This window comes from Falco punctatus (genome assembly GCF_963210335.1).
Source record: "Falco punctatus genome assembly, chromosome: 4".
Taxonomy (NCBI): domain Eukaryota; kingdom Metazoa; phylum Chordata; class Aves; order Falconiformes; family Falconidae; genus Falco; species Falco punctatus.
The window spans coordinates 7,751,246-7,776,598 of NC_137583.1; the positions used below are offsets into that span (position 1 = coordinate 7,751,246).

A 25,353-nucleotide genomic window follows, 5' to 3' on the forward strand; every position below is an offset into this window, starting at 1 on the left:
CCATGGTCCTGTAGTGTGACACAGTGCTCCGTTACACCACTGTGCTGCAGAAGAGCTGATCCCAGGTGAATGTGGAAGGCTGCTCATGGGCCTGAGCTTCTGTGAGAGATTTTGTGTGCCCACACTTAGATCTGAGTGATGTTAATGAGGAGGAATTGGATGGGGAAGGTCTTGAAGCAGCAGTTGAGATGCATCGGTTTCTGTAAGGCTGTTACTGCAGTTATGTAGACATGAATGAGACTGTTTGCACAGTGGTGTGCAGCAGCTGCCTGGGCTCGGAGTATAGCCTGCTCTCCTAAGGCAAGAGTTTATGTAGTTGCAGACACTCGTTTTGCCTGTAGCTGTTCAGCTGCCAATGAATCCTTGTCATCCATGTCCAGCCTAGTCTGGATGCAGAGTGGAAGTAGGAGTTCACATGATCCTTTCCTGCCTCTCAGTCTGTGGTTACTCCTTCACTGTAAGGAGCCAAGTTTCAGTATGATGTGCCATGTGTGTTTTCACTGATTGTGTGTGGACTGCTTATCAAAATCTCCCCATTCTACAGCAGAGCATTTGTAGAGGCAAGTGGGAAGAGTGCTTTCCATGCCAGACATGGTGCAGGCACAGCTCCAATGGATGCTTTCAGGCCTGAATGCGTAAAGCTTAGCTCTGCTAGTTGCTCTCCCTTGGAATCTGTGTTGTGGTCCCAAGAGAAGGTAGTCTGACACACCTTCTTGAAGTACACGTCACATTGCTCTCTTGAGATTCAAAAAAAGATTTGTGCCTTTTTTGGCCTTTTGACATGCAAGCTGTCATCCAGAGAAGAATACGCTTGCTGCTTATGCTTCCTTTTTCTCTTTTTCCAAAGTACAGTAAACTATCCAGGATGGTTAAGGACTTCCAGCCATACTATGACCTCTGGACTACAGTGTCAGACTGGATGCAGTGGTACAAGAACTGGATGAATGATCCTCTCGTGCAAATTGAGGCTGAGCAGCTAGAAAAGAATGTCAGTGACTCTTTTAAGACAATGCAGAGATGCGTGAAGCAGTTCAAGGATTCACCAGGTAGATACACAGTCTGGGAAAGTTGGTGCCTATCAGCATTTTGATGTGAGGCATGTCACAGAGTGCTCTGAACAGGGATTGTTAGGTTGTCACATGGATGTGTTGTGTATATTAGAGCCAGCTGAGAAAATGCTAGCAAAGTTATTTTCCACTTTTTTTCTGGAACTATGATGATTCATATCTAGATGCTAGTTTGCTGCTTGAAGTACCAGTTTGGCATGGAAACAACCAGGCTGCAAATCCCTTTTATACCTAATTCCCAAGACAGTACTGAAATAAAAGCCACCCTCTTATGTTGCCGTTAATATTTACTCATTTATATAAAGTAAAATGATCCAGACTAGTCATAGAGAATTACTATCTAGCCCAGTGGCTAGACATGTGGGTTTAAGCCCTTGTGCAAGTCAGGCAGCAAAGGAACTTGAATCTGCGTCTTCCAGGTGCTGTTTTCTTGGCCAATCTTATTTTCTCTATTGGCCAATGAATTTAATGGAAAACCAGAAGAGGTCTTGATTCTGTTATGAGTAAAATGAAATTGCAAAATCTGGAAATGATCTGTGGAATGTAACAACAATTTTCCTTCCTGCCTGAATGTGTGTGAAGTTTAAATGATCACATCCACCCTTGCAATTCATGTGAAGGTCTTTTCATCATGCCTCCTAGTAAAGCTGGAATTGAGACTTCATTTGGAGCTTAACCTCCCATTCCACGATTCTCAGAGATGTGTTGGTCATTCTTTAGAGCTAATTCTAAAATCTCCTGCCAGATGGCTTAGATTGAAATATATTTTGCAGTGGGAGATTTTTGATTCATCCTTTTTAACTTGAACTTGCTCTTAAACAATGCCATGAATCAGCCCCAATGGAGGAGGTGATGAGTGGATGCGTGAGTAACTATGAATCATTATGGTAAACAGAAATACTAAGAATACCTGCTCATATTCATTGCAATATTCCCTGACACCTGGTAAAATATACGCTTTGTCCTTGAGTCTGCCTTGTCTTTGCATACCACCCGGCAGGGAGTGTGAGATGGTCACATCCTTGCTGTGAGTGTGCAGTGTGACCACGCAGGGTGCAGTAAAAGGAGGCACATGCTGTAGCTAGATTTTGGAAAGGAAGCAAGTCCTATGCTTTTTGCCTGTCCATTGCTTTGCTTACAATAGCACAAGCTGAAAAAGGGCAGGATGTGAACAGTGCAGAGACATGGGCTTCCAGGGCGCCCCCAGAGAGCAAAGCTCTTTCCTTGACTTTGTCCTTCCTATGAGGCAGAAGTACCTTTGGCTCTAATGCGGCCACAGGCTGGCAGAGTCTCTCCTGCACTTTCCATTTCCACAGCTGGTTATGATCCTAGCCTGCTTCTAGCTCCTTTGTACAGTGTCCATCCGTTTAACATGGCCAGAGCTGGGGCGTGAGATAACTCACGACCCAGTCTTGTTAAGGAAGTGTGAAGATCTTGTAATGATGACCAGAGCTTCTAAAATATCTATTGGCAGATGGAGCTTCAAATAATTAAATTAATGCTTCTCCTCTTCCAGGGAGCTCTGGGCTAAGGAGCACTTAATCTTAGCATGGAATTACCTCTTACAGACTTTTGGCTAATGGGTCTGCTTCTGAGAGTGGGCTTGAATCCTTGCTTAGTAGCCACGTAGAGAGTGCCTTTGTGTCCTCATTACTTCAACCTGCATTCTCTAGTGCTCTCTCCTGCTGCTTACCTACCCCATACCATGTGTCTACAAGCAAATCGGGCTTTAGACAACTTCTTGTAAGTTCCTTAAGGTGACTTCCTCACGCACTGTCGTTGCTGATGTTCTGTTTTTCTCCCTGAAAGCCTGCCAGGGTGTGGCAATGGACTTCCGAGACAAGATTGAAGAATTCAGACCATACATCCCCTTAATTCAAGGGCTGTGCAATCCTGGTATGAGAAACCGGCACTGGGAAATGCTGTGGGAAGACACAAACGTCGATATCAAGCTAGAACCCAGCCTGACAGTTGGCCACTGCTTGGACATGAACCTGCTGGACCATATCAAGAGCATTACCAAAGTAGCTGAGATAGCTGGCAAGGAATATGCTATTGAGAAGGTGAGGGGAATGGGACTTGCTGTGTCTTTGGTTGCTTCTCAAATACGTTGAGCAGGCAGTCATTGCCCTGGGTAATGTTCCTGTTGTTCCAGAGCATTAGACACATTCTGCAGCATAAGTAAAAAGGCTGCTGCCCTTGGAGAGGGGGAGCAGTGGCCACGCAACTGAGTTCAAACACTAGAAGAAATCATTTTGCTTTGTGTGGAATTTCAGTGTTCAAATTCAGAATTTGATAACTGTGCTGCCTGACAGTTATGCTAATCCACTGGTTGGCTCTCACACCACACTGTGGGATTAGTGACTGTTTAATTTAAAATAAATTGATTGTCTGCATTCTGTTATGTCAAGGAGAGGAGCTGTGACTGGAAACAGAGGTAGCAAATTCTTTAGCACAGTAAATGTGCAGGGAAGACTTGCTGTCTCTGGAGGTTCATAGGTTAGATAGTCTTTCAGCTTCAGCTCACCAGTTCAGATGTGGCCTAAGATGGTCCTGATTGAAAGTCATTACCTTCTGGCAGCTTTTGTTCTCTGAAATCTTAGGTGAGTTCCTAATGGACAGCTACACCTTTCACAAAGCCATCATTAACCATAGTCATTAATAGGCACTTTGCTGGCAGCCTCTGTACATCTAGGAGCATATATGGGCCTGGGGATGAAATTGCCCTTTTTTCCCTCCAGGTGTTCCTTTCAGGACAGCGTTGAGGTGTTGAGTCCATGGGCAATGCGGAGGAAACATGCTGTTGCTGAGTATGTCATGTATAAAATACCCAGCTGCAGATTCCAGTGGAATACAAGAGCAAAAATCTGTCAGTTGCTAGAGAGGGGCATTAAGAAAGTTGTGGAAACTGAGATAACCATTGTACAGTTGTATCTGAAAATTAAATTGTTTGTCCCTCTGTTTCAGGCACTCGACAAGATTGAGAGTGAATGGAGTTCTTTCTTATTTACTGTGGTACTTTACAAAGACACAGATACCTTTATTCTGAGAAACACTGATGAAGCTTCTCAGCTCCTAGATGATCACATTGTCATGATTCAGAGCATGTCCTTCTCACCATTCAAGAAACCTTTCGAGGAAAGGATGAGCACATGGGAAAATAAACTGAAGATGACACAGGTATCGGTTTCTTAACTGCACATGGTGAAGGCAGGCAGCTGGGCTGTGCTGGGCGGCCATGCTTGAACATGGGCACTGTGTAGTTGCTGCTAGGGAACTGGGAGGACAACGATGAAGAAAACATCAGTCTTTAGTGGGGAAAAGGGCCTGTCAAAAGCCCTCTGACTCTAGTAGAAGAGGGGATAGACTCAGAGCCTTATTCTGCAAACAGTAGTGATGAAATTCCAGCTCTTTTGCTGCCTATTGCAACACTTTTTGGTGGGGCCATGACTCTCCCATTGTTGTGAATAGTCCTGTTCTGGCGTCTGTAATCATATTAAACTAAGTGGACCTTACAGATTGTTACAGGCCCAGTAAAATCCGTGCTAATCATTCACATCTCAGTGTAGGAACGCATGTGGAAGACTGCTGTTTAGGGCAGGATCTGGCAGACCGTGCCAGCACTACTTCAGCAAACCAGAGACTTAGTGCTCAGCACCCAACAGGACTCAGCCAGCAAAATAGCATTTTGCTGCAGGAGGAGAATTCCAATACAAGCATCTGTCTGGAGAACTCTGTGTAGATGCTGGTGTTTGCACAGCAGCATTGTTATCTGTTATTCATAACTACCTTATTCTGTTTATTGGTGCTTACCATCTGGGTGTGCTTGGGCCTTGGGCTACCAGATGCTAGCCTTGCCTCGTGAGGATACAGAAAATCTACTCTAAGCCCTAAGATGGTAGGTGACATGGGGGAAACCCAGTTATTTACTTTGTGGGTTTGGCTGTGGTGATGTCCATGTTTTCATCCTGCCTTTCCTGCCCATTCTTTTGATTGCATTCATTCCTGTCACTAAAGGCCCATGAATCAGCTTCTGAGAAGTGGCTTATCAGGTTAGCCGATGGAGTATGGCAAACACTGTTGTCTGTATTGCTGGAAAACCCCACCTTTTGCTAGGTCAGGTGGCTGCCTGTGCTCAAGGAACTGTAGTGCTGTGTGACTAAGGCAGTCTGAAAGGGAGTCAAACACTTGCACCGCTTTGCAATGCTGAGCAGGTTCCCCATACCTTCCAGTCTCCCATGCCTGAAAATGGAGGAGGAAGATGTTCTTCCAACCTAATTCTCTTGCTCCTTGGAGTGCCTGACAAACAGGATTTCCTGTCTGATGTCTAAATTAAATGTTTAGCTTTTCATTCATGCTCTTATTTCAGAGTGCTGTTCAAAGATCTTTTCATGGGTTATTTCATAGTCAAGACTGAGGCTGAGGTACACCAGGCAGGAGAAAGGATATGACAGAACTGCAGAGTCTGGCATATTTTATTTGTCATTATTCTTCCCCCAAAAAGCTCTTTTAAAATCCCCATCTTAACTGTGTGCTCACGTTGTGCCATCTTTTGTAAAATACAGAAACACTAGCCACAGCAATTTGACCTAGCACCACAAAGACCCTTTGAGGTTTAGTATTGGCTTGCACATGTTTCTAAACTACCCCCATTAAACTAGTGAGTGTTGATTTTGGTGCCTGCTGGCAACAGTTAGCAAAGGAGACTAGGAGATTGCTAGGAAATTGTTAATTATTTGGGAAGGAAATTCCAGCCTCTGTTGCTGCAGATAGATTTTAGAATTATGAAAGGTCTTAAGTGCAGCATCACCTCTTCCCACCCTCCCCTCCCCACCCCCCCACCCCCCACCCCCTTATTTTAAATCCATTCTGGTGCACAGTTTGAATGGTTTTATTGAACTTCTTCATAGCGTGGTGTCCTGATACGCTTTTCTTGCTTCCCACTAGGATGTCCTAGAGGAATGGCTGAAGTGCCAGCGTTCTTGGCTCTACTTGGAGCCAATCTTTAGGTCAGAGGACATCAAAAGACAGCTCCCATTGGAAAGCCAGCGCTACCAGGCCATGGAAAGGGACTGGAGGAACATCATGAAGAATGCTAACGAAAACCCTGAGGTATGTGCTTTGATGAAAGCCAGTGCAGGTATCCCAAACTCCTTGGAGTTGTGCTCACACAAGGACTGCCTTTGAGTCATCATTTTTGTAGTGGTGTGGGCCTGAGCAGCACTGTATAAACCATGCATCCTTGCCCAGGGCAGTGTGCTAGGTCTTTTCTCTTGGAACTTGGCCTGTCGTTCTGGTGTCCAAATGGACAGAGTCATTCCCTGAGATGCCTTGCGCCAAGCTGTCCACCCCACCAGATACCTTCTCCTCAGCACACAGACTCCCTGCCTCCTATGACTCTTGTAACCAGCCCTGTTACAATCATAATCCATAAGGTAAGTCCTTCAATTCCTCCTCAAGACTGACTCTTTAAATTGAGAGCCATTGTTTTCACAATGTTCTGCTTTCCTCTGTTCTCCAGTCTCTGCTTCCCAGGACTCCATCACCACTTATATTCCATATTACACATTTTGGTATTTAGGAGAACCCAGAAATGTGCTTGTCACATCCATAAACACTGTTTCCCCCCTTGCCCACAAAGCTCACACCTCTCCAAATCCCTGTGAAAGTACTCCTGTGAGTGACTCATTTAAATCTTATCAGCAACATCACTGGGCAGCCCAATTATCTCCACTGCCCTATCTCCCACATGCTCAGAATAGTGATTCTCTTCTCTTCTCCATTCTGTTTATAGGTTATTTCTTTGTGCCCTGATCCTGTGCTACTGGAGAACCTGCAAAAATGTAACAAACTACTTGAACTTGTGCAGAAAGGGCTGAGTGAATATCTGGAGACTAAGAGAAGTGCTTTTCCCAGGTAATCCCAAATTTTAGTGGGCGGGACCACATTCTCTGGTTTAGAAAATATGAAATGAGAGGCTCACTCCAGTTAACTCTGCCAAGAAAGAGGAAAACAATCTAAGCTTAGGATATTGTCACGAGACTGCAAATATAAGTAAGGCTGTGCCTTTCAATGCTGCCATCTGATGGGGAGAAAACGAGGCAGACACAAATGTGAGTTAAGGGCAGCCTGGTAGCATCGTTGTGTATCTGTGCCTCTCATTTTTGTCTAGAAAGGATGGGGTGCAATAAAATCCTCCATGTAACTCAGTCCCTTGTTCCTGAAGGAATGCTTCTGTTGTTTGATACTCATTTAAACCCACCCTGCATGGGAATAACTGACTTCTGCAGATGGAGAAGTCTGTCTCTACAGAAAGGTAGATGGCTGGACTGTGTCTGCTAATCTCCTACACAAATACAAAGAGATCAGTGGGCAGTCAGAAACAGTGTCTCTAGCCATAGTCTTGTTCCTCAGCTTGCCAGCACGTAGCCCCTGATGCTGCAGTGAAGAGAGCCTCCCCTCATGGTTCCCTCTTGTGTTTTTAGGTTCTACTTCCTTTCAGATGATGAGCTGCTAGAAATACTGTCTCAGACGAAAGACCCCACTGCTGTACAACCTCACCTCCGCAAATGCTTTGAGAATATTGCACAGGTAGGCAAAGCAAGCATGCCAGGGCTTGGCCCATCTTTGGAAAGCTGGTGTCATGGGAACTTGGAGGTGTTCTGAGGTCTGGAGGAGTGTTCACATTCTGCTGTGTGGATGTGTATTTCCTGGAAACCTGTAACTGTATGTAGGCATTGAAAGGTACTCCCTGCCCTAAAGTGAGATTCAAGCAACCTTACTTTAGACATTTCAAACCCAGATGTCTGCCCATGAACTGAGAACCCTCAATTGCCCTTAAGACAACGTGGAGGAAATAGGCATCTGCAAAGGGAAACTTGGAGAAATTCCCTGAGGTACCTATCTTAGGAAGAGAGGACACTCCCTCTGGACGTGTCTGTCCATCTCACCATGGAGGCCAAGAGAAGTAGCTCAGACTTAGCTGTCTACTCACAGGCACCTGGTTGGGATGGAATCCCACTCTTGCTGAAAGCCTCAGGAGGGAGAGAGCGAGCAAGCCTGAACTAAATTAAGTTTCTGCCTTCATCCCTACTTAGGAGCTGGGCTTAACCCGGCTATCTTTCCTCTTTATTATTCCTAATAGACTTCAGACTCCATGGCTAGTCACAGATCACACCACCACAATACTCAGACACTAAAACCAATCTCCTAGTCATTAGCTGGGAAAATAGAAAGGAAATTGAGCTAGAAACCTGGTGCAAAGCCATTGGAATAAATAAGGAGACTTTCAGTGATATGCTGGGGCACTGAAGAAGCTGTTAAAATTTTACTCTTAAAACCAGGCACTGTGACCTCAAGGGAAATGATTTGAATCTACAGAATTGAACAGGAATCAAGGGTTTGAATGCTAGACAGGCAATGAGAAATGCTCATCCTACCTATAATTTGATTTGCTTCACTCAAGTTAAACCAGTGGTGTGAATTTCTGTTTTCATACAATCATCCTCCATTTTTTGGAGAGGTCATTTTGCACATCTGTCGCACACTTTATTATCACTACTGACAGCCAAGTTTAGCAGTGGATTTATAACGTGCGTACACCGCTATAGCCTCGCTGTCCTCCAGTGGCAGGGAGGCAAGGATAGAAAGGAAATCCTCCATTCACATCTCCTGTTGTGCTTCTTCCATTAGCTACTGTTCCAGGAGGACCTACAGATCACACACATGTACTCTGCTGAAGGAGAAGAGGTGAAGCTCTTTGTTCCCATCTATCCCACTGACAATGTGGAGGACTGGCTGCTGGAAGTGGAGAAATCCATGAAGGCCAGTGTACGGGACAACATAGAAAGATCAATTGGTGTTTATCCAGAGGTAAGAGTTTTTTATCACAGACTGATAGGTCTCTGATGGTTCCAGGCTTGCCGTAGAGGTCACCAGTGATGATGGGGCTGGTGAATTTGTGATAGTCTATTAGTTTTAAAATACAATCTTCAATCCAGTTGTGTGTGGGTCAAGTGCAGAATGCGCAGCTGAGCAAGCACCTAACTGTCCAGAAGAATGCACACTCACTCAGTGGCCACAGAGCACTGCCTAATATCATAGAACAACCCTGTACAAATCCACATCTATTTCTCTCTCCAGGCAATTTCCTCGTTATAAGGATCTTCTTCTTCTCTCATGTCTCACACAGTGTGCTAGGGGCTTCTAAAAGTAACCAAGGCACATGAACTATTGGTTTCAATCAATGCATAGAGGTTGCATCTTGGCTCTGGTTTCTGTGTAAAAGCTATGCTGCTAGAAAATGTAAATTTTTCTTTGGGTCTAGGAGGCAGAAAGGCTAAGAAATGAAAAGGCCTCAAATATTTCTGTTACTGTTTTCTACTCGGTCTGAAAATTTGAAACTAGGAAAGTCAGAACAGGTCAGAGGCGGGGAAACATTCTTTTGGGTCTCACAGATTCCTGTTCTTCACCTGCTGCTGGCCACTTGTTACTGGTTACTAACCTGCAGATGGCACAGTGGAGAGAAGGTACCTGCTGTACCCAGTGTCCAGAAAGCCTCTGCCTGAAGATTTCTTCACAGCAACTGGAGGAAAAACAAAGGAAAGCGTCTCAGACAAGAACTCAGTTCTTATTTGTGAATCACGCATCTCAGAGCAGGGAGATGTAGATATAAAACCAAAAATCATTGTCTTACCACCTTGGTGGGGGGGGGTTGGTGTTTTTTTCTTTTTTAAGGCTCCACGTACTACATGGGTCTTGCAATGGCCTGGCCAAGTGGTCATTGCTGGCTGCCAGATTTTCTGGACAAAGGAAGTGTCTGAAGCTCTGGAAGCTGGAGATTTGTCCAACAGGCTTTTCCCACAGCTGAGTACTCAGGTATGAAAATGAATATAAGGGTGAGATTTTGCCAGATGGAGATTTTTCAATCATCAGACCTCAGATAACTTATAAATATAGCCAGGACAGTACTGTGGGAGAAAGACACACAGTTCTGCATAGTGCAGCTCAAAACCAGCCGAAAAAACAGGTTATTTATCATCTTAATCATTAGCATATTTGTCGTCATAAACCTCCAATAAACCACAGGACTCCTAATATGATCATTACCTGAAGACAGAAACAAGGTGAAAGGTAACTTCTCCAGGGTCACCAAAGAAGTCAAAGGTAGAACTGAAGTGTTGGACAGTAGACATCAAATCAAAACTGCATCCTTCATATCTGTTCTGTACATCTAATCACATCTAATACCTGGGAGGTATTAGCTCTGGGCTTCATGGTGGCTCTAACTCTTTCTTTTCACCAGATCACAGTAACAGTGTAGGTAAAAGTCAGCTCTGAGCCAGCCCTGAGCAGTGTTTGCTTTCTGAGCAGTCATTTGTATCTCTGACAAGAGAAGAGGCAGAAGTTGCCTGGACATAGCCTATGATCTGGACTTAGCATGCCATAAGTTTGATTGCATTGTGTTTGTACAGCCTGGGCCTTTGGGATATGGATTGCTTCAGAGCACTTTCTTTTCCTTTCCCAGCTGGGCGATTTGGTTGCCCTTGTCCGTGGAGAATTGTCCAAGATGCAGCGAGCAGTATTGTCAGCTCTTATTGTGATTGAGGTCCACGCCAAGGATGTTGCAGCAAAGCTCATTGAGGAGAATGTGACAAGCGTGAATGATTTCGAGTGGATCTCCCAGCTCAGGTAGAGAGCATAACTGTTGAATCTCATGTAGCTACCCTGGCCAGTCTTCATTCTCCTTACCCATCAGCTGTGTCCAAGACATGGAAACAAGAGTTTCATAGTCTGTAAACAGTATTCCTGAGTTGCCTCTAACATCCCTATGAGGAGTGGGATTGAAGTCTGCTAAGGATGCCAGGATACATCCGAGACAGACCATGCTCCTGCCCAAGGAGCGTGATGTTTGATACAACACCTAATTTCAGGTTCTGTGAGATCTCGTCCACCCTGTTGTGTTACCTTACCCTTTCTTCTCTCAAGAGGGAAATCTCTTGGCATGCAGGTCTCCAAACCTGGCTGTAGTCTTATGAGCTGCTGTATTGTCGCCAGCCAGGGTTTATCTTTCTGATGTCGTGTTCACTCATCATTAGATACTACTGGGAGAGGGAGGATCTGTACATCAGAGCGGTCAATGCTGAATTTATCTACGGCTATGAGTATCTGGGGAACAGTGGCCGTCTGGTTATCACACCCCTCACTGACAGGTAAGGGGATTGTTTTCTGGGTAAGAAGTGTATCTTTTTTCTTTTTCTTTTTTTTTTTTTCTTTTTTCTTCTGGATGAACAAACCTCACTGAGGATTAAACCAAGGATCTGACCATGCCGGTCTTACTGCTTAATGTATGTAAATAGAAACCATTTGTACAGTGAAGGACTACCTGAGATGAGGGCATAGAAACACCTTGGCATTGGTTCTGCTGTATTCCTAGTGATCAGTGCTCGGACTGACTGCTTTCACTCTCCTAATTCTTAATGTAGTGCTCTGACTCTTATAAAATGCCCACCTGATACCTAAGGAGCTGTTCCACAAACCAGTAGACAGGGGCATCTAATACTCTAGAATATGCAGCAGTAATAACAGTTTTACCTTTTGCAACTGTCCTTTTTCTGGAGAGTGAATTTGTAGCCAGTGGCAGAAGGATTTATCCATGCAGGCCCCCATGAATACTAATCAAGGCCACTTAGCTAACTCCTTTGCAGAATGCTGCATATCTAAGTGCTTCTGAAGAATAATAAAGGATGGATTCCTGCTTGTCTCCAGCTGGGTAGATCATATGTCTCCCTTACTGAAATCAGTAGCAGAAAGGCTTTTCATCATCTGGTCTCTTCTTTGTTGTAGGTGTTATCTGACGCTTACAGGAGCTCTGCACCTGAAATTTGGAGGAGCACCTGCAGGACCAGCAGGAACAGGCAAAACAGAAACAACAAAAGACCTGGGCAAAGCACTAGCAATCCAAACTGTAGTGTTCAACTGCTCTGACCAGCTTGACTTCATGGCAATGGGAAAGTTTTTCAAGGGATTAGCCAGGTATAAGGAAACGCTGTGTATCGTTATCAAGGAGTGGGTAGGATACAGGGATGCTGGCCACTGGGAATTGGTGGATATTTTTTGTAGCAGCCCAGAAGAACAAGCAAAGCCCTAGTAAGGGGGTTACTGTGTTCCAGAATGAGCAAAGTTACAAAATTCCTGCCAGAAGGGAGGAACAATTGAGCCAATTAAAAAAAAAAAAAAAAAAAAAAAAAAAAGATAAAAATGGATTCTGTTCATTTAAGGCAAAATTAAAATGCTTTGCACCAATCCACTATGCAGTAATCCACCTGTGCAAATGTTTGCAGCTCTGGCCTTTGTTTTAATATCATACACATTGGACTGAGATTCAGCCCACAAGCTGCTTAATCTTAAGAAGGAGAGAATCTGCTGAGTGTATCCAAAATTGAGCAGCCAAGAGAGACTGCTCTAAGCCCTGAGGGATCCTCTCAGAGAAGCTTCTCTCTTCTCTACATTTCAAACAGAGCTGGTCCAATTAGTCTGTTGCACACTGGTGAATCTGAATTAGTTACTCCAACAAAAGCTGTTACTCTTTTCTCAGATGTTTTCTTTGTAAGTAATTTAACTTCTTTCTTAAACTGTGCCTTGTGGGAAGATCACCTTCCTCATATACATGCTTCCAGCTTTATACATAGTCTTCCAAGCTCCAAAAAATGGACTTGAGATGTCTAAGTTGTATCTGCTACACTTGCAGCTCAGGTACAAAACAGGAATTCAACATGACAACTCTTTCAAGCCCGAATCTGTAACGTGCGGAATTTGTCCCATACTGTAGGATCAGACATTGCCATCATCTTGCAGGGACCATGCACCTTTTTACTCATCACATGGCTTGTCGTGCATAGTCAGGGCGAGGGGCTGCAGCCTTTTCCGCTCTACCAGTACACTGTAACTGTGTCTACCTGCTGTGGGGCATTAGGGGCCTTTTAGGTTCACTTCTTGTCTCTGTGCTGCCTCCCCAGTGTATATATATTTAAGTTTATATATATATATATATATAAGTGTTCTCCTGTGTGATGTTCCTGACTCACCTCATTTTTCCCTCCTCGCTCAGCTGTGGTGCATGGGCTTGCTTTGATGAGTTCAACCGCATTGATATCGAGGTGCTGTCTGTGGTGGCCCAGCAGATCACAACCATTCAGAAAGCACAGCAGCAGAGGGTATGTAATGAACATGTGAATGCAAGGACAGACAAACAAATCCTCCACTTGAGCTAGTCAAGGCAAGTCCTCGTCTTTGTGGGCATCTTCATGGAGGACTAGCTTCACTGCTCAGGGGCAGCTCAGACAGACATACTTGAGCTGCAGGGCCATGAGTAATGCCCTAGCTGTGGTGCATCATATCAGGCCATTACATAGTCGACATCCTGAGAGGGTTTTGTAATTTTACCCTAGTCTGTGCTGCCACAGTTGCCCACACTCTTGCAGGCTGAAGTACATCTCAGCTTGAGCTGCAGTGCCAGCAGACTTTGGTGTGGGAGACGCTCTGATACAGATCCACTGAGCTGATGCAAATTGGAGCTGTGATAAGGCAGCCAGCATTCTGCCACGAGCTGCTCAGCACCACATTTGTCTAAATGTGTTATCCAAGCTTTAGTGGATTCACAAAACCCAATATGTGCAAAAAAATGCATACTCATGCACACACAGGGTTGCAACGTAAAGTGAATTGTTGGTTTTACACAGAGACTTAGCTAGCAGCCAGTCTAGCAGCCAGCCTCTGCTTTGTTCTCTGGAGACTCAGAGGGGTTAAGACCTGAATCTCCTTGACTTTGGCTTGGAATTAGAAACTTGCTCTCTGTGAATTCTTCTGCATTACTTTATCCCCCATCTGAAATCACTACCTACACAGCTTTAAAAAGGATTTAGGTTTCTCTTTGCCCTCTCTGCCATGAATTAATTCAGGTCCAAACTCTACTGCAGAATAAATGGAAAGATGTTGTTTACAGCTGGAGGGATAGAAGTCTGTCCAAGAGCCAAAAAAAAAAAAAAATTATCAGTAAATCTCCCCTGAGCCCAGTTTCTTAAACAGGGAAAAATATTGCTGGTAATACTGGATTCCTGTATAATCCCGGACCAGATTGAGTCACTGCAGTTGTGGGCAGCTCTGTGTGTCCATGCTTTATAATTTAACTACTGAAAGCCATTGTTTTCCTCTTGGAAGATTCTGCTACGTTATTTAATTTGCAGGTCAGACTCTGTTCTTTGAGGATGATCATGGTTTTTTTATTTTCTAGGTGGATCACTTCATGTTTGAAGGCACAGAGATCCCACTGGTCCCATCCTGTGCAGTCTTCATCACAATGAACCCAGGGTATGCTGGGCGTACTGAACTGCCTGATAACCTGAAGGTAAGGAGCGCAGACTGCCTAGACAAAAAGAAGAAGGGCAATACAGGTGCTGGATGCTGCTCAGACCAGCAGTGTGTCCATGACAAGGGTTGGGTTGTGATGCTTTTGGAAAGTTTCTAGAATAGTTTTGAGATTTGAATCACATCTGTAAGCAACCAGCGCTCTTCAGGTTGCAGTCTGCAGGGATGCTACCCTGGGAGGTGCCAGGCACACTCATGCTGGTATCTCTGAACAGTCTAGGATTGATACTTAGTGTTTTCAGTTTGCTGGGAAAAGCAAGAAACAACAGTGTTTTGATCTCATGTTGGAACTGCATGTTTCAGGCTCTTTTTCGTCCCGTGGCTATGATGGTCCCAGATTACTCCATGATTGCCGAGATCTCACTGTACTCCTTTGGGTTTAATGAAGCCAAAGCCCTTGCAAAGAAGATCACCACAACATTCAAACTATTGTCAGAGCAGCTCAGCACCCAGGTAGATGCCTTAATGTCCATGATTGTTTTTTGAATGTGAGGCTTTCTCAACACAGGCACAAAGTACCTGGATGATTCTCTTGGTGCCTCATGACAGCGTATCACAGAAAGGTCACAGTACCCATTCTTCATCTGCCTCCCTCCTTTCTAATTCTCATTTCTCCTCCTGTGGCCAGAATTTCATTCACTTGCAGTCCTAGTTAGGATTACAATGGCAAAACAGTTGAGCCAAGCAGCCCTGCCTACTTCTCTCTCCATCTAGGATTTTTTGTCATACAGTTATTCTCATCTTCCTCACCCATAGTCTGTACAGCTGAGGACTAGTTAGCTGTTTGAAGGATCCAGACAGCAGACTTGGATGGAAAGGACAGTTGTTCTGAAGGCATAATTCCCTCATTTTTCTTCTCTGCTGAGTGCATGTGTAGGTTCAGTCTTTTTTAGGTGATGCTCCTGTATCTGATGACATTGTTTCCCCTGTGCCTTCCCCAGGACCACTATGACTTTGGGATGAGAGCTGTGAAGACTGTTATCTCAACAGCCGGCAATCTCAAAAGAGAGAATCCTACTATGAATGAGGTAAATGTGCTTATACTTCACACTGTCATAGACTTCTGTGGCCTTTTCTGCAGCCTTATTAGAGAGGCAGGATCTTTGAAGTCTGAGTTCTTAAATCTTTGCAGGAGCTGATCTGCTTGCGGGCTATCAGGGATGCCAATGTACCCAAATTCCTGCAGGATGACCTCAAGCTCTTCAATGGTATTGTCTCAGATTTGTTTCCCAAGATCAGAGAAAAGCCTGTTGATTATGGTATCCTGGAAGAAGCCATTCGCAAATCCTGCATCAGAGAGAATCTGAAGGATGTTGATGGTGAGAGGAAAGGCTCTCTGCCAGCTCCTTCTGGGCCTGGGCTTTTAGTCCAGTGCCCTGCCCTAGGAAAAAGACAGCTGGTCCCTGACCCACTCTGTATCATCTTCCTCTACAGGTTTTGTGACTAAGTGCATCCAGCTCTACGAAACCACTGTGGTTCGTCATGGCCTTATGCTGGTGGGGCCAACAGGTTCTGGGAAGACAAAGGTATGGTTGAGACCCTGTGCTGGCCCCAGAAAACCATTACCTACCTAGTGATGCAGAGCACTGAGCTTCACAGAAGACTCATGCTCCAGCATTTCCAGCTTTTCTCAGATAGAAGTCAGGGCACCAAGATGCTGCCTTTTAGTATTGATTTATAGCCACGGGGAAGTATATTACCAGCTCACTCTTTTGAGTTGGAAGATTAGACTGAGGCTTATTAACTCTGCTGCAGATTTCTAAGGCTGAAGCATACTTAGACATCTTGAGATGCTTCAGGCCTCTTGCATGGGAGATCTAACCTCTTCCCCCCCTGCATCTAGAATGCTTCATTTCTGTGAATACAGCCAGGTATCTCCTTACTATGACATTATCCTTCACTGTTTCCTTTCTTACTGCCTTTTGAGTGCAGTTGCTGTGAGAGCAAGTGGCTTTGTTGTTACGGAGCCATGCCAGTTAACTCTCTTGCTTTCCTGCTTTTGCAGAGTTATGAAGTCCTGGCAGCTGCAATGACATCATTGAAAGGTCAGCCTGCAGCCAGTGGTGGGAATTATGAAGCAGTCAGCTACTTTGTACTGAATCCCAAATCCATCACAATGGGCCAGCTATATGGAGAGTTCAACTTGCTAACGCATGAGTGGTAAAGTACAAAACCTACTTTCCCTCCTCCCAGATGGGAAACACTTTTCTTCTGGTCTTGAGTGTCTTCTCTTCAAGGCTGAGAACTGTTTAGGATAGTGGCATAAAACCAGAAGCGATCAAGTCCTTATCCTCACCAAGCTACAATAGCCAGTCACAGCGATTTAAGCTGACATCTTTTATTGTGTGCTCGGCCCGGCTGCCAGCACATGCCCAGACAGTTACTGCAGCTCAGCTTGCAGCATTAACTGTGTAACAATAATTCAATTGCTTTGGAGCCCATGCCCCTGCTTTAAGATACAGCAGCTTAAAAACACTTGCTTTGCTTCTAAAGAAAAGTGACCTCTGTACTGCGCACTTGAATTGTTCTGTATAAATACACTGGTGGCCTTGACTGATGAGGAGTGACTTTCAGGCATAAAGAGGCATTTCATTCCTGTTACCAGGGCTCCTGCTTGCTTACATGGTTTGGAAGCGAGAACCAATAGCCCATTTGCCCTCTTGACAGCCAGGTCCTACTGCTTATGTTTCCATATGTGACCTAAGGTTGACTTGGCAGCTCACTTTATGCAGAAGCTAAGGTGCGAGAAGCAGTGTGAATCTCCCTTTGGCCCTGTCACCCACCATTTGCTCAGGGGCAAAGCTAAAGACTGTGTTGTATAAAACAAGGGAAACTAAATGAATATGAAACTAACTGCCTCTAGGAAAAGTGCAACCAAGTAAGCATTACTGATGCTGAGACCCAGAGCTTCCCAACCTGGGCTCTAGTGCATATTTACTGAAGGACATTTTATAGGATATTTCAGCTAAGCTCTGACAGTTTATTTATGGTGTGACTCTATCCAGGGGCAGCACACAAGCACATCAACATGACAAAAAGAAAAATACAGCAGCCATGTAAAATGTATTTACAGACAAATCCATCTGTTTTAATCAGCTGAGCTTTAGAACAGACTGTTTTCCCTTGATCTCAGTAACAATACCCTGGAATTCACTAGCTCTGTAAAAACAACGGACAATTATTTAATAATAGGAGTAGAATCCAGAGCCTGAATGGAAATTGCACTCCAGGTTTCCATGTACAGATTAAGTTCGTGCTGTCAACAGCCAGTATTCCTTACGTGTCTGCACTCCTGCTCACCAGTGCCAGCACCACCTGGGTTCACAGGCATCTGGGGATGGGGAGCTTCAGTTATAAAGAGGGTAGAGTCATGCTCTTTAGCCTGGATTCATCCTTGTAACCTATAGTTACCCAACTGAATTAGCAGAGTAGCTGTTCTTGTCTCCCTTTACGCTTGGCAGAGAAAAAGAGGCACCTCCAGAGAGCAGATAACCTGCCTATGACCCAAACTGGATGCTAGCAAGGTCTCTTTGCTTTTCACTGAGGACAGAGATGTTAAAGGGAAGCTTGGCATTTTATAGTTAGTTGACATGAAACCCAGATCCTAATGCCCAAAGAAATTGTTTCATGGTGTCACTCAGGCTGAAATATATCTCAGTAAAAGAATGAAATGGACTTTTATGTAGCTCATCAACAAGTGAGGTATAGGTATCCTTGGGCATATGAACCAGAGTAAGATTTTGGTTCTGTTGCCTTATACGGTGGAAGCTTTGCCATTGATTTCAGCAAAACCAGAATGGGCCAAGCCCTGCCTTCCTCCTACCTTTCAGGACAGATGGGATCCTTTCCTCACTCATCCGGCAGGGAGCTGCAGCCACTGACACCAGCAAGAAGTGGTACATGTTTGATGGGCCAGTTGATGCTTTGTGGATTGAGAACATGAACACGGTGCTAGATGACAATAAGAAGTTGTGTCTCAGCTCAGGGGAAATAATCAAGCTGACAGAGGTAACTCATCCCTCCTGCTTTTGCTACCTGTTGTTTTCCTTCCCTTTTCTTGGAACAGATTTGCCTTTATTTTCCACTTGATGTCAGTGATGGCCTTGTATGGAAATTTGTGTCTCAGTAGCATCCCTGTGTTGTCCAGACCTCTGCTGCACTACAGCAAAAAGAGGGCTTCTGCAACAAAGGAAAAGATTTCAGCTCCACCAAATTATGCTGAAAGATATATCAGCAATGATCAAATCCTTATCCTCCTTTCTTTCCTTTTGCAATTTCCAGAGCATGACCATGATGTTTGAAGTCCAGGATTTGGCTGTTGCTTCCCCTGCCACAGTCTCCCGCTGTGGCATGGTTTACCTGGAACCCAGCATCCTGGGACTAGAGCCCTTCATTGAGTGCTGGCTGCAAAAAATCCCAGACATCATGCAGCCCTTTTCACAGCAGCTAGCATCTCTCTTCAGGAGATTTCTTAAGGTGAGCTACCATGCTGTTCCAGCCTTTCCATGGCTTGGAGCTTGTCAGCTCAGATATCAACCAGCCCAAACTTGTCAAGGCCTGAATTTAAGTGCCATTGTGGGAATACTTCAGACTACTAGTATACAAACTGCTCTGTGAATCTCCTGGGTTGAATAGAGGTTATTCACTGATCCCTATAGATGTGGCTTAGTCTTATTGGTCATTATAATTTGTTTTGTTTCATTTTAAAATTATCTTCTGGACAAAATCATCCCTGATGCAGCTGCATCGCTTACAGTGGAGTAACTCCAGGGAGAAGGTTGTAAGAATAAGTCTTGTTATTTCTACTCTGCTCCTAAGCCACTATTTTAATGAATAACCTGGAGCTGCAAAGGATGGCTCTGAAGGGAGCAAACCGTTTAACAGCAGTGATGGCACAAGATGCACAGAACCAAAAGGCAGGGCCTAGAGGTTTCTTTGGTTTAAGACTGAACCAAGGGGTTTGACTTGCTTCTCTCCAGTCAAAACAGTGGTACTTGGGATGCATTCTCAGTCACACTGTCCCTGCTAAACATACCCTGCAGGGAGGCAAGGAGAAAGCAGAACCGTAGAAGATAAAAGCAAGGTCACATGTGTTAGATGGTGACACTGAGCTGTTCCTGCCGCTGAGCTGTTCCTGCCTTTCCTTACAGGAGGCCATTGGCTTTGTCCGGAGGTTTGTGAAGGAGATAGTTGCCTCAACGGACAGTAACCTCACAAGGAGCCTCCTTACGCTCTTGGAAAGTTTGTTTCAGCCTTTCATTCCCATTGAGGTAGGATTTTGCTACCTCTATCACTTGTGCCTGTAACTTCTAAGGGCACTAAGTCATGCAGAGGCTTAGTCACCAGAGAACAAGGTGTGGGTACAGAAAGGTAGTGCTACAGCTCATCTGTGTGGCAGAAGGTAATACAACATCCTGCAAAGCACAGGTAAACCTGGAAGGATTATGCTTTGCCCACTGAAAGAGCAAAAGATAAGCTCCATGCCTACCAGGCTGGAGGGAAGAGGTTCACTTATATTTATAGCAGAGGGAACTGGAGAACGAGTGGAAAGCAGAGATCAGAGCTAAGCAGTGATGCACTTCAGATTGCAGGTCCTTTGAGAATTAGTATTGAAGAAGGCTGGACAAGTTTCAAATTAAAACCAAAGACTAAATTCTTCTCCCAGCTCCTGTTGAGTGATATTAGTTCAGCAAGGGGAGTCTCTCAAGTACGCCAATGAAATAGCAAGTTTTAATCCACAGAATACATTAACAAGGCCTGTGAAAAACTGGCTGGAAAAAGCTACATAGAAGCTGAATAGAATTAACAAGCATATTAAGAAGAGTCTGGATTTTGTGTATCTTAACTGTATCTGAGAATTTTACTTCTGCCCTTCTCTGATTCTCAGGGAATTAGGATGATTCCCAAGGAGAAAGCAGCTCGTATTGGAGAGCTGATTGAACCCTGGTTTATATTTGCCCTGGTCTGGAGTGTGGGTGCTACTGGAGATTCCCAAGGTTGCATGGCCTTCAGCTTGTGGCTGAGGGAGAAGATGGCAAAGGAAAAGGTGAGTAAAGGAAAAGCAGATCCTCTCTCATTATGGAGGAATGGGGGTCAGAGCTGTTTGAATGCCATGGGTGGGCTGCTGCTTGGGATCTGGTGTACCACACCTATCTCAAACTTTAAGGGACCCCTGGAGCTGGAAGATCTGGGAGAGAGACCTGAGCCCTCTGGCCTGGGCAACATCCCATTAGTAAAATTTTCCTTGCAGTAGTGCAGATCCTCCTGTGAATTCAGCTGAGTGGCAGCCACATTCACCACAGCTTTATTCTCACAGATCCAGCTACTTTTCCCAGAAGAAGGACTGGTTTATGATTATAAACTGTACGATGCTGGACTTAGCAGTGCTGAGGATGATCTGGATGAGGTCGTTAGGGAGGTAAAATATTTCACTTTCAACTCCAAGCTGGGAAATTTAGGGGGAGGGACCAGGAAGCAATACAGTCCTGCAGGATTTGTAAGATTTCCTCATCAAGGGCAAATAAGAAAGGCCTACAGGAACCAAGTGAGAATGTTTAAAGTGAAATCAAGCTTTTCATTAAAGGAAGAAGGCTGTTTCTTGCCCTCGGGTTTGTAAAGTAGATTATTCATGTCTGAGCCAAGGGCTGGTCAGTTCAGACCCAAGTGCCTGTGCCAGTGCTCAGGAAAGTGGGAGGGCTCTACAAGTGTGGCAGCTGGAGGAGGACAGAGAGAAGCTCAGATGGAAAGGTCTGTGTTAGAAAGCAGTGCACAACAGCAGAAGAGCTCCGTGCAGTAGAGGCTGGAGGAGGAGCAAAGCAGACAAATATGCCATCTTTTCACAGGAGACAGCAGAGCAGTAGGGTATGGAAGGCCCATCTGGTTGACAGTCACCAGCCCCTGGGCTGAAAAAAAGGAAAAAAAAAGGAGGAAAATGCTTCCCCTTCCTGAAATCAGAGCAGAACAAAGAGCCCTACATGAGGCTTAGCAGAAGCTGCTAGAGTTGTCTCTGTGGGAAGGCCACATGGGGTGGTCAGGAATGCACATTTTCTCAGTGTTCTCCAGCACATCCCTGACAAAAACCTCCATCTCACTTGTATGGTGGCCCCTGGGAGTTTAGTTTGTGACTTAATTCTAGCACAAGTCGTCCATGTCTTATACAAGTACAAAAACCTCCATGTGCCTCTGAGTGCAACACGGGTAATAGCACCAAATGTGAAGATAGGATCGCAGCTAAGCCCTCTGCCATGGGGGCACCTACAGGGTGGGTCAGCTTAGGACAGAATTCCAGTTCTTCCAAATATCACGAGTATTCCATCCCCCTTTGATCCCAATTTTCAGAAGGGAGTGCAAGTGTGTTGCTGCTGGGGCAATAATCTCTAAAAATGAATCAGACACTCACAGCATTGCCATATAGAAAGGTAAGGCTGGCAAGACTAGGCAGAGGGGCTGGAAACCTGAATTCTTCATCAGAATCTGAGGGAAGACACAGCAGAAATAGTTTTCCTTTTCCCTTAGGGGATAGCTACAACTGCTCCCTCTAAACACACCCATACCTTTCAGGTGTGCTGGGAGAAGTGGCTGGACTCTACCGCAAAGTTCACCATGGTTCCTGACACCAACTTCTGTGACATTATTGTGCCCACGATGAACACAGTCCGAATGGCCTATCTGCTGGAGCTGTTGCTCACCAACCATAAGCCAGTACGTGCCCAGCTTTGTCTTTGATGCGTCACTTCAGCCTTGGTCTCATCAACAGGAGCACCTTTTCCTCTCACACTGCAGTCAGAACCTAGTTTGAGATTATTTCCCATTCCCATGGATTGGTATTTCTCTGCTCAAAAGCTGTGCCTAAGTGACAGGAGTTCTACATTCAGTCCTCAGACACCATGCCAGTGCCCCAAAGGAATATCAACGTTCCATTGTTCAATCAAAATGCAGCAGTTGCTAGATAGCCCATTACCATCCCTCTTTACCCATTTCTTACGGTTCCATTTCATACTTCTCTGGTCTGATTCCTTCCACACCAAGAGATCTGTTGAACAGCTGTCCTGTCCTTTCCCGGCCTTTGAATGCCTAAGTGAGCAGTAACCTGCATTTCTTCCAGCAAATGTCAGGGAGCTGGGAAACAGACTGTATGCCTATGGTTATGCTGCATTGCTGATTATGCTTCTAGGTTCTCTGCATTGGTCCCACTGGCACAGGGAAGACTCTCACAATTACAGACAAGCTTTTGAAGAACTTGCCTCTCAGATACATCACCCACTTCCTGACATTTTCAGCACGCACCTCTGCTAACCAAACCCAGGATCTCATCGACAGCAAACTGGAAAAGAGGCAAGTTTCTTTTCTATGTTTGAGAAGGCAGTATCCCTACGCTTAGTGTGTCTATCAACTTGGCCATCTAGTTTCATCCCAAGACCTGAAGAGGCCCCAAAGACACACAGCCGTGGATAGCAAATAGGACACACAGCTGTGGATAGCAAATAGGACACACAGCACATCTGAGCTGGGGTTGTGAGAGCCAGTAATGACTTCATAGAATGGCAAGAAAGTGAGGATGATTAGTGAGGGTCTGTAAAAGTTGCTCCAATTCTAGTTATTCCAGAAATACTACATTTCACAGCACAGGTGTTTGCAAACTCTGGTGTGGGATTTTTATAGAAACTGATGAGGGGAGAAAATGTGGCTGCTGACTCCCAATCCTACTCCCCATGGTTAACAGTTTCCCTCTTGCCTCCCTGGTCAGCCACTGTGGTTTGAAGTTTCCAACAGATTCATGGGCTCAAGCTTTGCTTTTATTCGTATGCATTTATTCATTGACATTGTGCATAAGTAGGCAAAATTTCACTTGTGTTTGGAAAGAAGCCAGTGCCTCAAACGTTTCTCTGAATCTTTTCTGTGCAAAGGCCCAAATAAAGGGGTATACGGAGTGTCAAGCGGAAGGATAGGTGAAGCTGCTGTCCCAGGAAGCCTCTGGAGAAAAAACTGCTTTGGGATCAAGTTAAGAGTATCTTTGCAATAGGAGTTGTCCTGCATCCTTACACGGCTTCTGTCTTTACAGGCGGAAGGGTGTGTTCGGGCCTCCAGTTGGGCGGTATTTCATATTTTTTATTGATGACTTGAACATGCCCGTGCTGGAGAAATATGGTGCTCAGCCACCTATTGAGCTGCTTCGGCAGTGGATGGACCACCAAGGCTGGTACGACAGGAAACAAATAGGTAGGACGCAGATCCTTTGCCTAGTACTCTTGGCAGAATTGGCCCTGTTAGGTAGATGTGCATACCTGCTGCGGAGATTTGTGGCGAGGGTTTTTAGCTACAACTTCACATTCATTCGTGATATTTTGACTCTTCAAGGTACTTTTAAGAAGCTGGTAGATATTAATTTTGTCTGTGCCATGGGACCTCCTGGAGGGGGAAGGAATGCTGTCACTCCACGCTTCACTCGCCATTTCAACTACCTCTCCTTCACTGAGATGGAAGAGAGCAGCAAGAAGATTATCTTCTCCAGCATCCTCGGCAGCTGGATGGGTAGGTTCTGCAGACAGCCACCTCCTCCTCATGCTGCGAGTCAACCTGATGATAATGGAGATTGGAAGGGGAGCAATTAATAGCGATGATCTGATCAGAGTGTTGGAAGCTGGAACTTGCAGTAGTTGCTTGAAGATGCTTTTGGGAAAGTTTTGTTTGAATCTTGACAAACAGAGAATTCATGCACTGTTTAGACTCGGGGCCAAACTGCTGGTGCAAATCAGCAGACTTCAACTCTGGCTCTCACAGTTCCATAAGGTATCCTATAGCCTCAGCCTTTCAAAGAGGATTTTGTTTGTGATGAATGACACAGATATCTTTCATCTCAGTATGTAAATCTGTAACTCCAGGTTTTTTGCCTTTTTCTAGCTGGACTCCTAGGAGAAAGAAGTTACAGAGATCCAGTGCGTAAGTAAGAACAGAAAGATAAGAGAGAGAGGGAGAGACTGTGAATGGAACGTGCTGATGGGCACAGCATGGCATAGCTTACCTGTGCTTTCAGCAGACAGGCACTTGCCCAGACAACAGCCTTCTGTGGAAGCAGAGCCTTCTGTTACTCTCCATCTGCTGCTGCCTGTGGACAGCTGAGCAGGGTGGATCTAAGCATGGTGCTAGAGCCACCCAGAAAAAAGGGTTCATTTGGAGTGAAATGAGTCCTCTCATAATTGACAAGGTGGGAATTTAGGATCATCTTTGCAAATGTGCCCTCATCTGCAAACTGCCAGTAGGAAGGAATGAGAATAGTGAGCTATGAGAGAAGCAAAGCAGAGCTTTCTGAGTGCTTCCAATATTCACAAGCATCAGTACCTGACTATGAGCTTAGGGGCACACTGAGGCATCTAGCTGTGATTTAAAAAGAAATTAAAAGAATTTTGGAAATAATGCAGAAACATACAAAATACTGTGTCACAGGGCTCCAAGTTTGTTACAGACACTCCTTGGGAAGTAACTTGGGGGGGGGGGGGGGGGAAGTATTTTATGCTCTAAAACTGGCAGCTGTGTTTAAATCTTGCTAGACTATTGCATAAGAAATTATTCCTCAGTGACTTTGCATATGCTAAGCAAAATGAATTGCGAGGTGGTTTAGCTAAGAGGGCACTCACACCTTCTAGCTTAAAACTATCTGAGACTCTACTGTAGGAGTACAAGGAGGGAGCAGGAAAACTTGTCTGGAATATTTCAAGTAGGCACCAATTACCTGTCTGGCAGTGTTTCCTCTCTCCTTGGGGTGCATGAAGTCTTAACACTGCAGAACTGTTGTGATACATTCTTCTCTCCCCAAAGTTGATTCCTTTGGGTTGGGAAACTCATTGGCAAACTGTCCACTGCA

General features: G+C 44.9%; 1 protein-coding gene across 2 annotated transcripts in view; it reads left to right on the forward strand.

Moving 5' to 3' along the window:
* Positions 1-25,353, forward strand: part of DNAH1 (dynein axonemal heavy chain 1) — a 72,776-nt gene that overhangs the window by 23,915 nt on the left and 23,508 nt on the right. For both annotated transcript variants that reach the window (XM_080384454.1, XM_080384453.1), the window contains 28 exons: positions 848-1,046; positions 2,877-3,130; positions 4,035-4,247; positions 6,015-6,179; positions 6,862-6,983; positions 7,553-7,658; positions 8,760-8,939; positions 9,804-9,944; positions 10,594-10,757; positions 11,165-11,278; positions 11,913-12,101; positions 13,177-13,282; positions 14,359-14,472; positions 14,796-14,945; positions 15,434-15,520; positions 15,625-15,811; positions 15,927-16,018; positions 16,498-16,652; positions 18,323-18,500; positions 18,774-18,968; positions 19,643-19,762; positions 20,380-20,538; positions 20,809-20,910; positions 22,053-22,193; positions 22,666-22,826; positions 23,554-23,711; positions 23,850-24,023; positions 24,393-24,431. In XM_080384454.1, the coding sequence (XP_080240580.1) occupies positions 848-1,046; positions 2,877-3,130; positions 4,035-4,247; positions 6,015-6,179; positions 6,862-6,983; positions 7,553-7,658; positions 8,760-8,939; positions 9,804-9,944; positions 10,594-10,757; positions 11,165-11,278; positions 11,913-12,101; positions 13,177-13,282; positions 14,359-14,472; positions 14,796-14,945; positions 15,434-15,520; positions 15,625-15,811; positions 15,927-16,018; positions 16,498-16,652; positions 18,323-18,500; positions 18,774-18,968; positions 19,643-19,762; positions 20,380-20,538; positions 20,809-20,910; positions 22,053-22,193; positions 22,666-22,826; positions 23,554-23,711; positions 23,850-24,023; positions 24,393-24,431 (4,165 nt within the window). The remainder of the gene's footprint in view (positions 1-847; positions 1,047-2,876; positions 3,131-4,034; positions 4,248-6,014; positions 6,180-6,861; positions 6,984-7,552; positions 7,659-8,759; positions 8,940-9,803; positions 9,945-10,593; positions 10,758-11,164; positions 11,279-11,912; positions 12,102-13,176; positions 13,283-14,358; positions 14,473-14,795; positions 14,946-15,433; positions 15,521-15,624; positions 15,812-15,926; positions 16,019-16,497; positions 16,653-18,322; positions 18,501-18,773; positions 18,969-19,642; positions 19,763-20,379; positions 20,539-20,808; positions 20,911-22,052; positions 22,194-22,665; positions 22,827-23,553; positions 23,712-23,849; positions 24,024-24,392; positions 24,432-25,353) is intronic.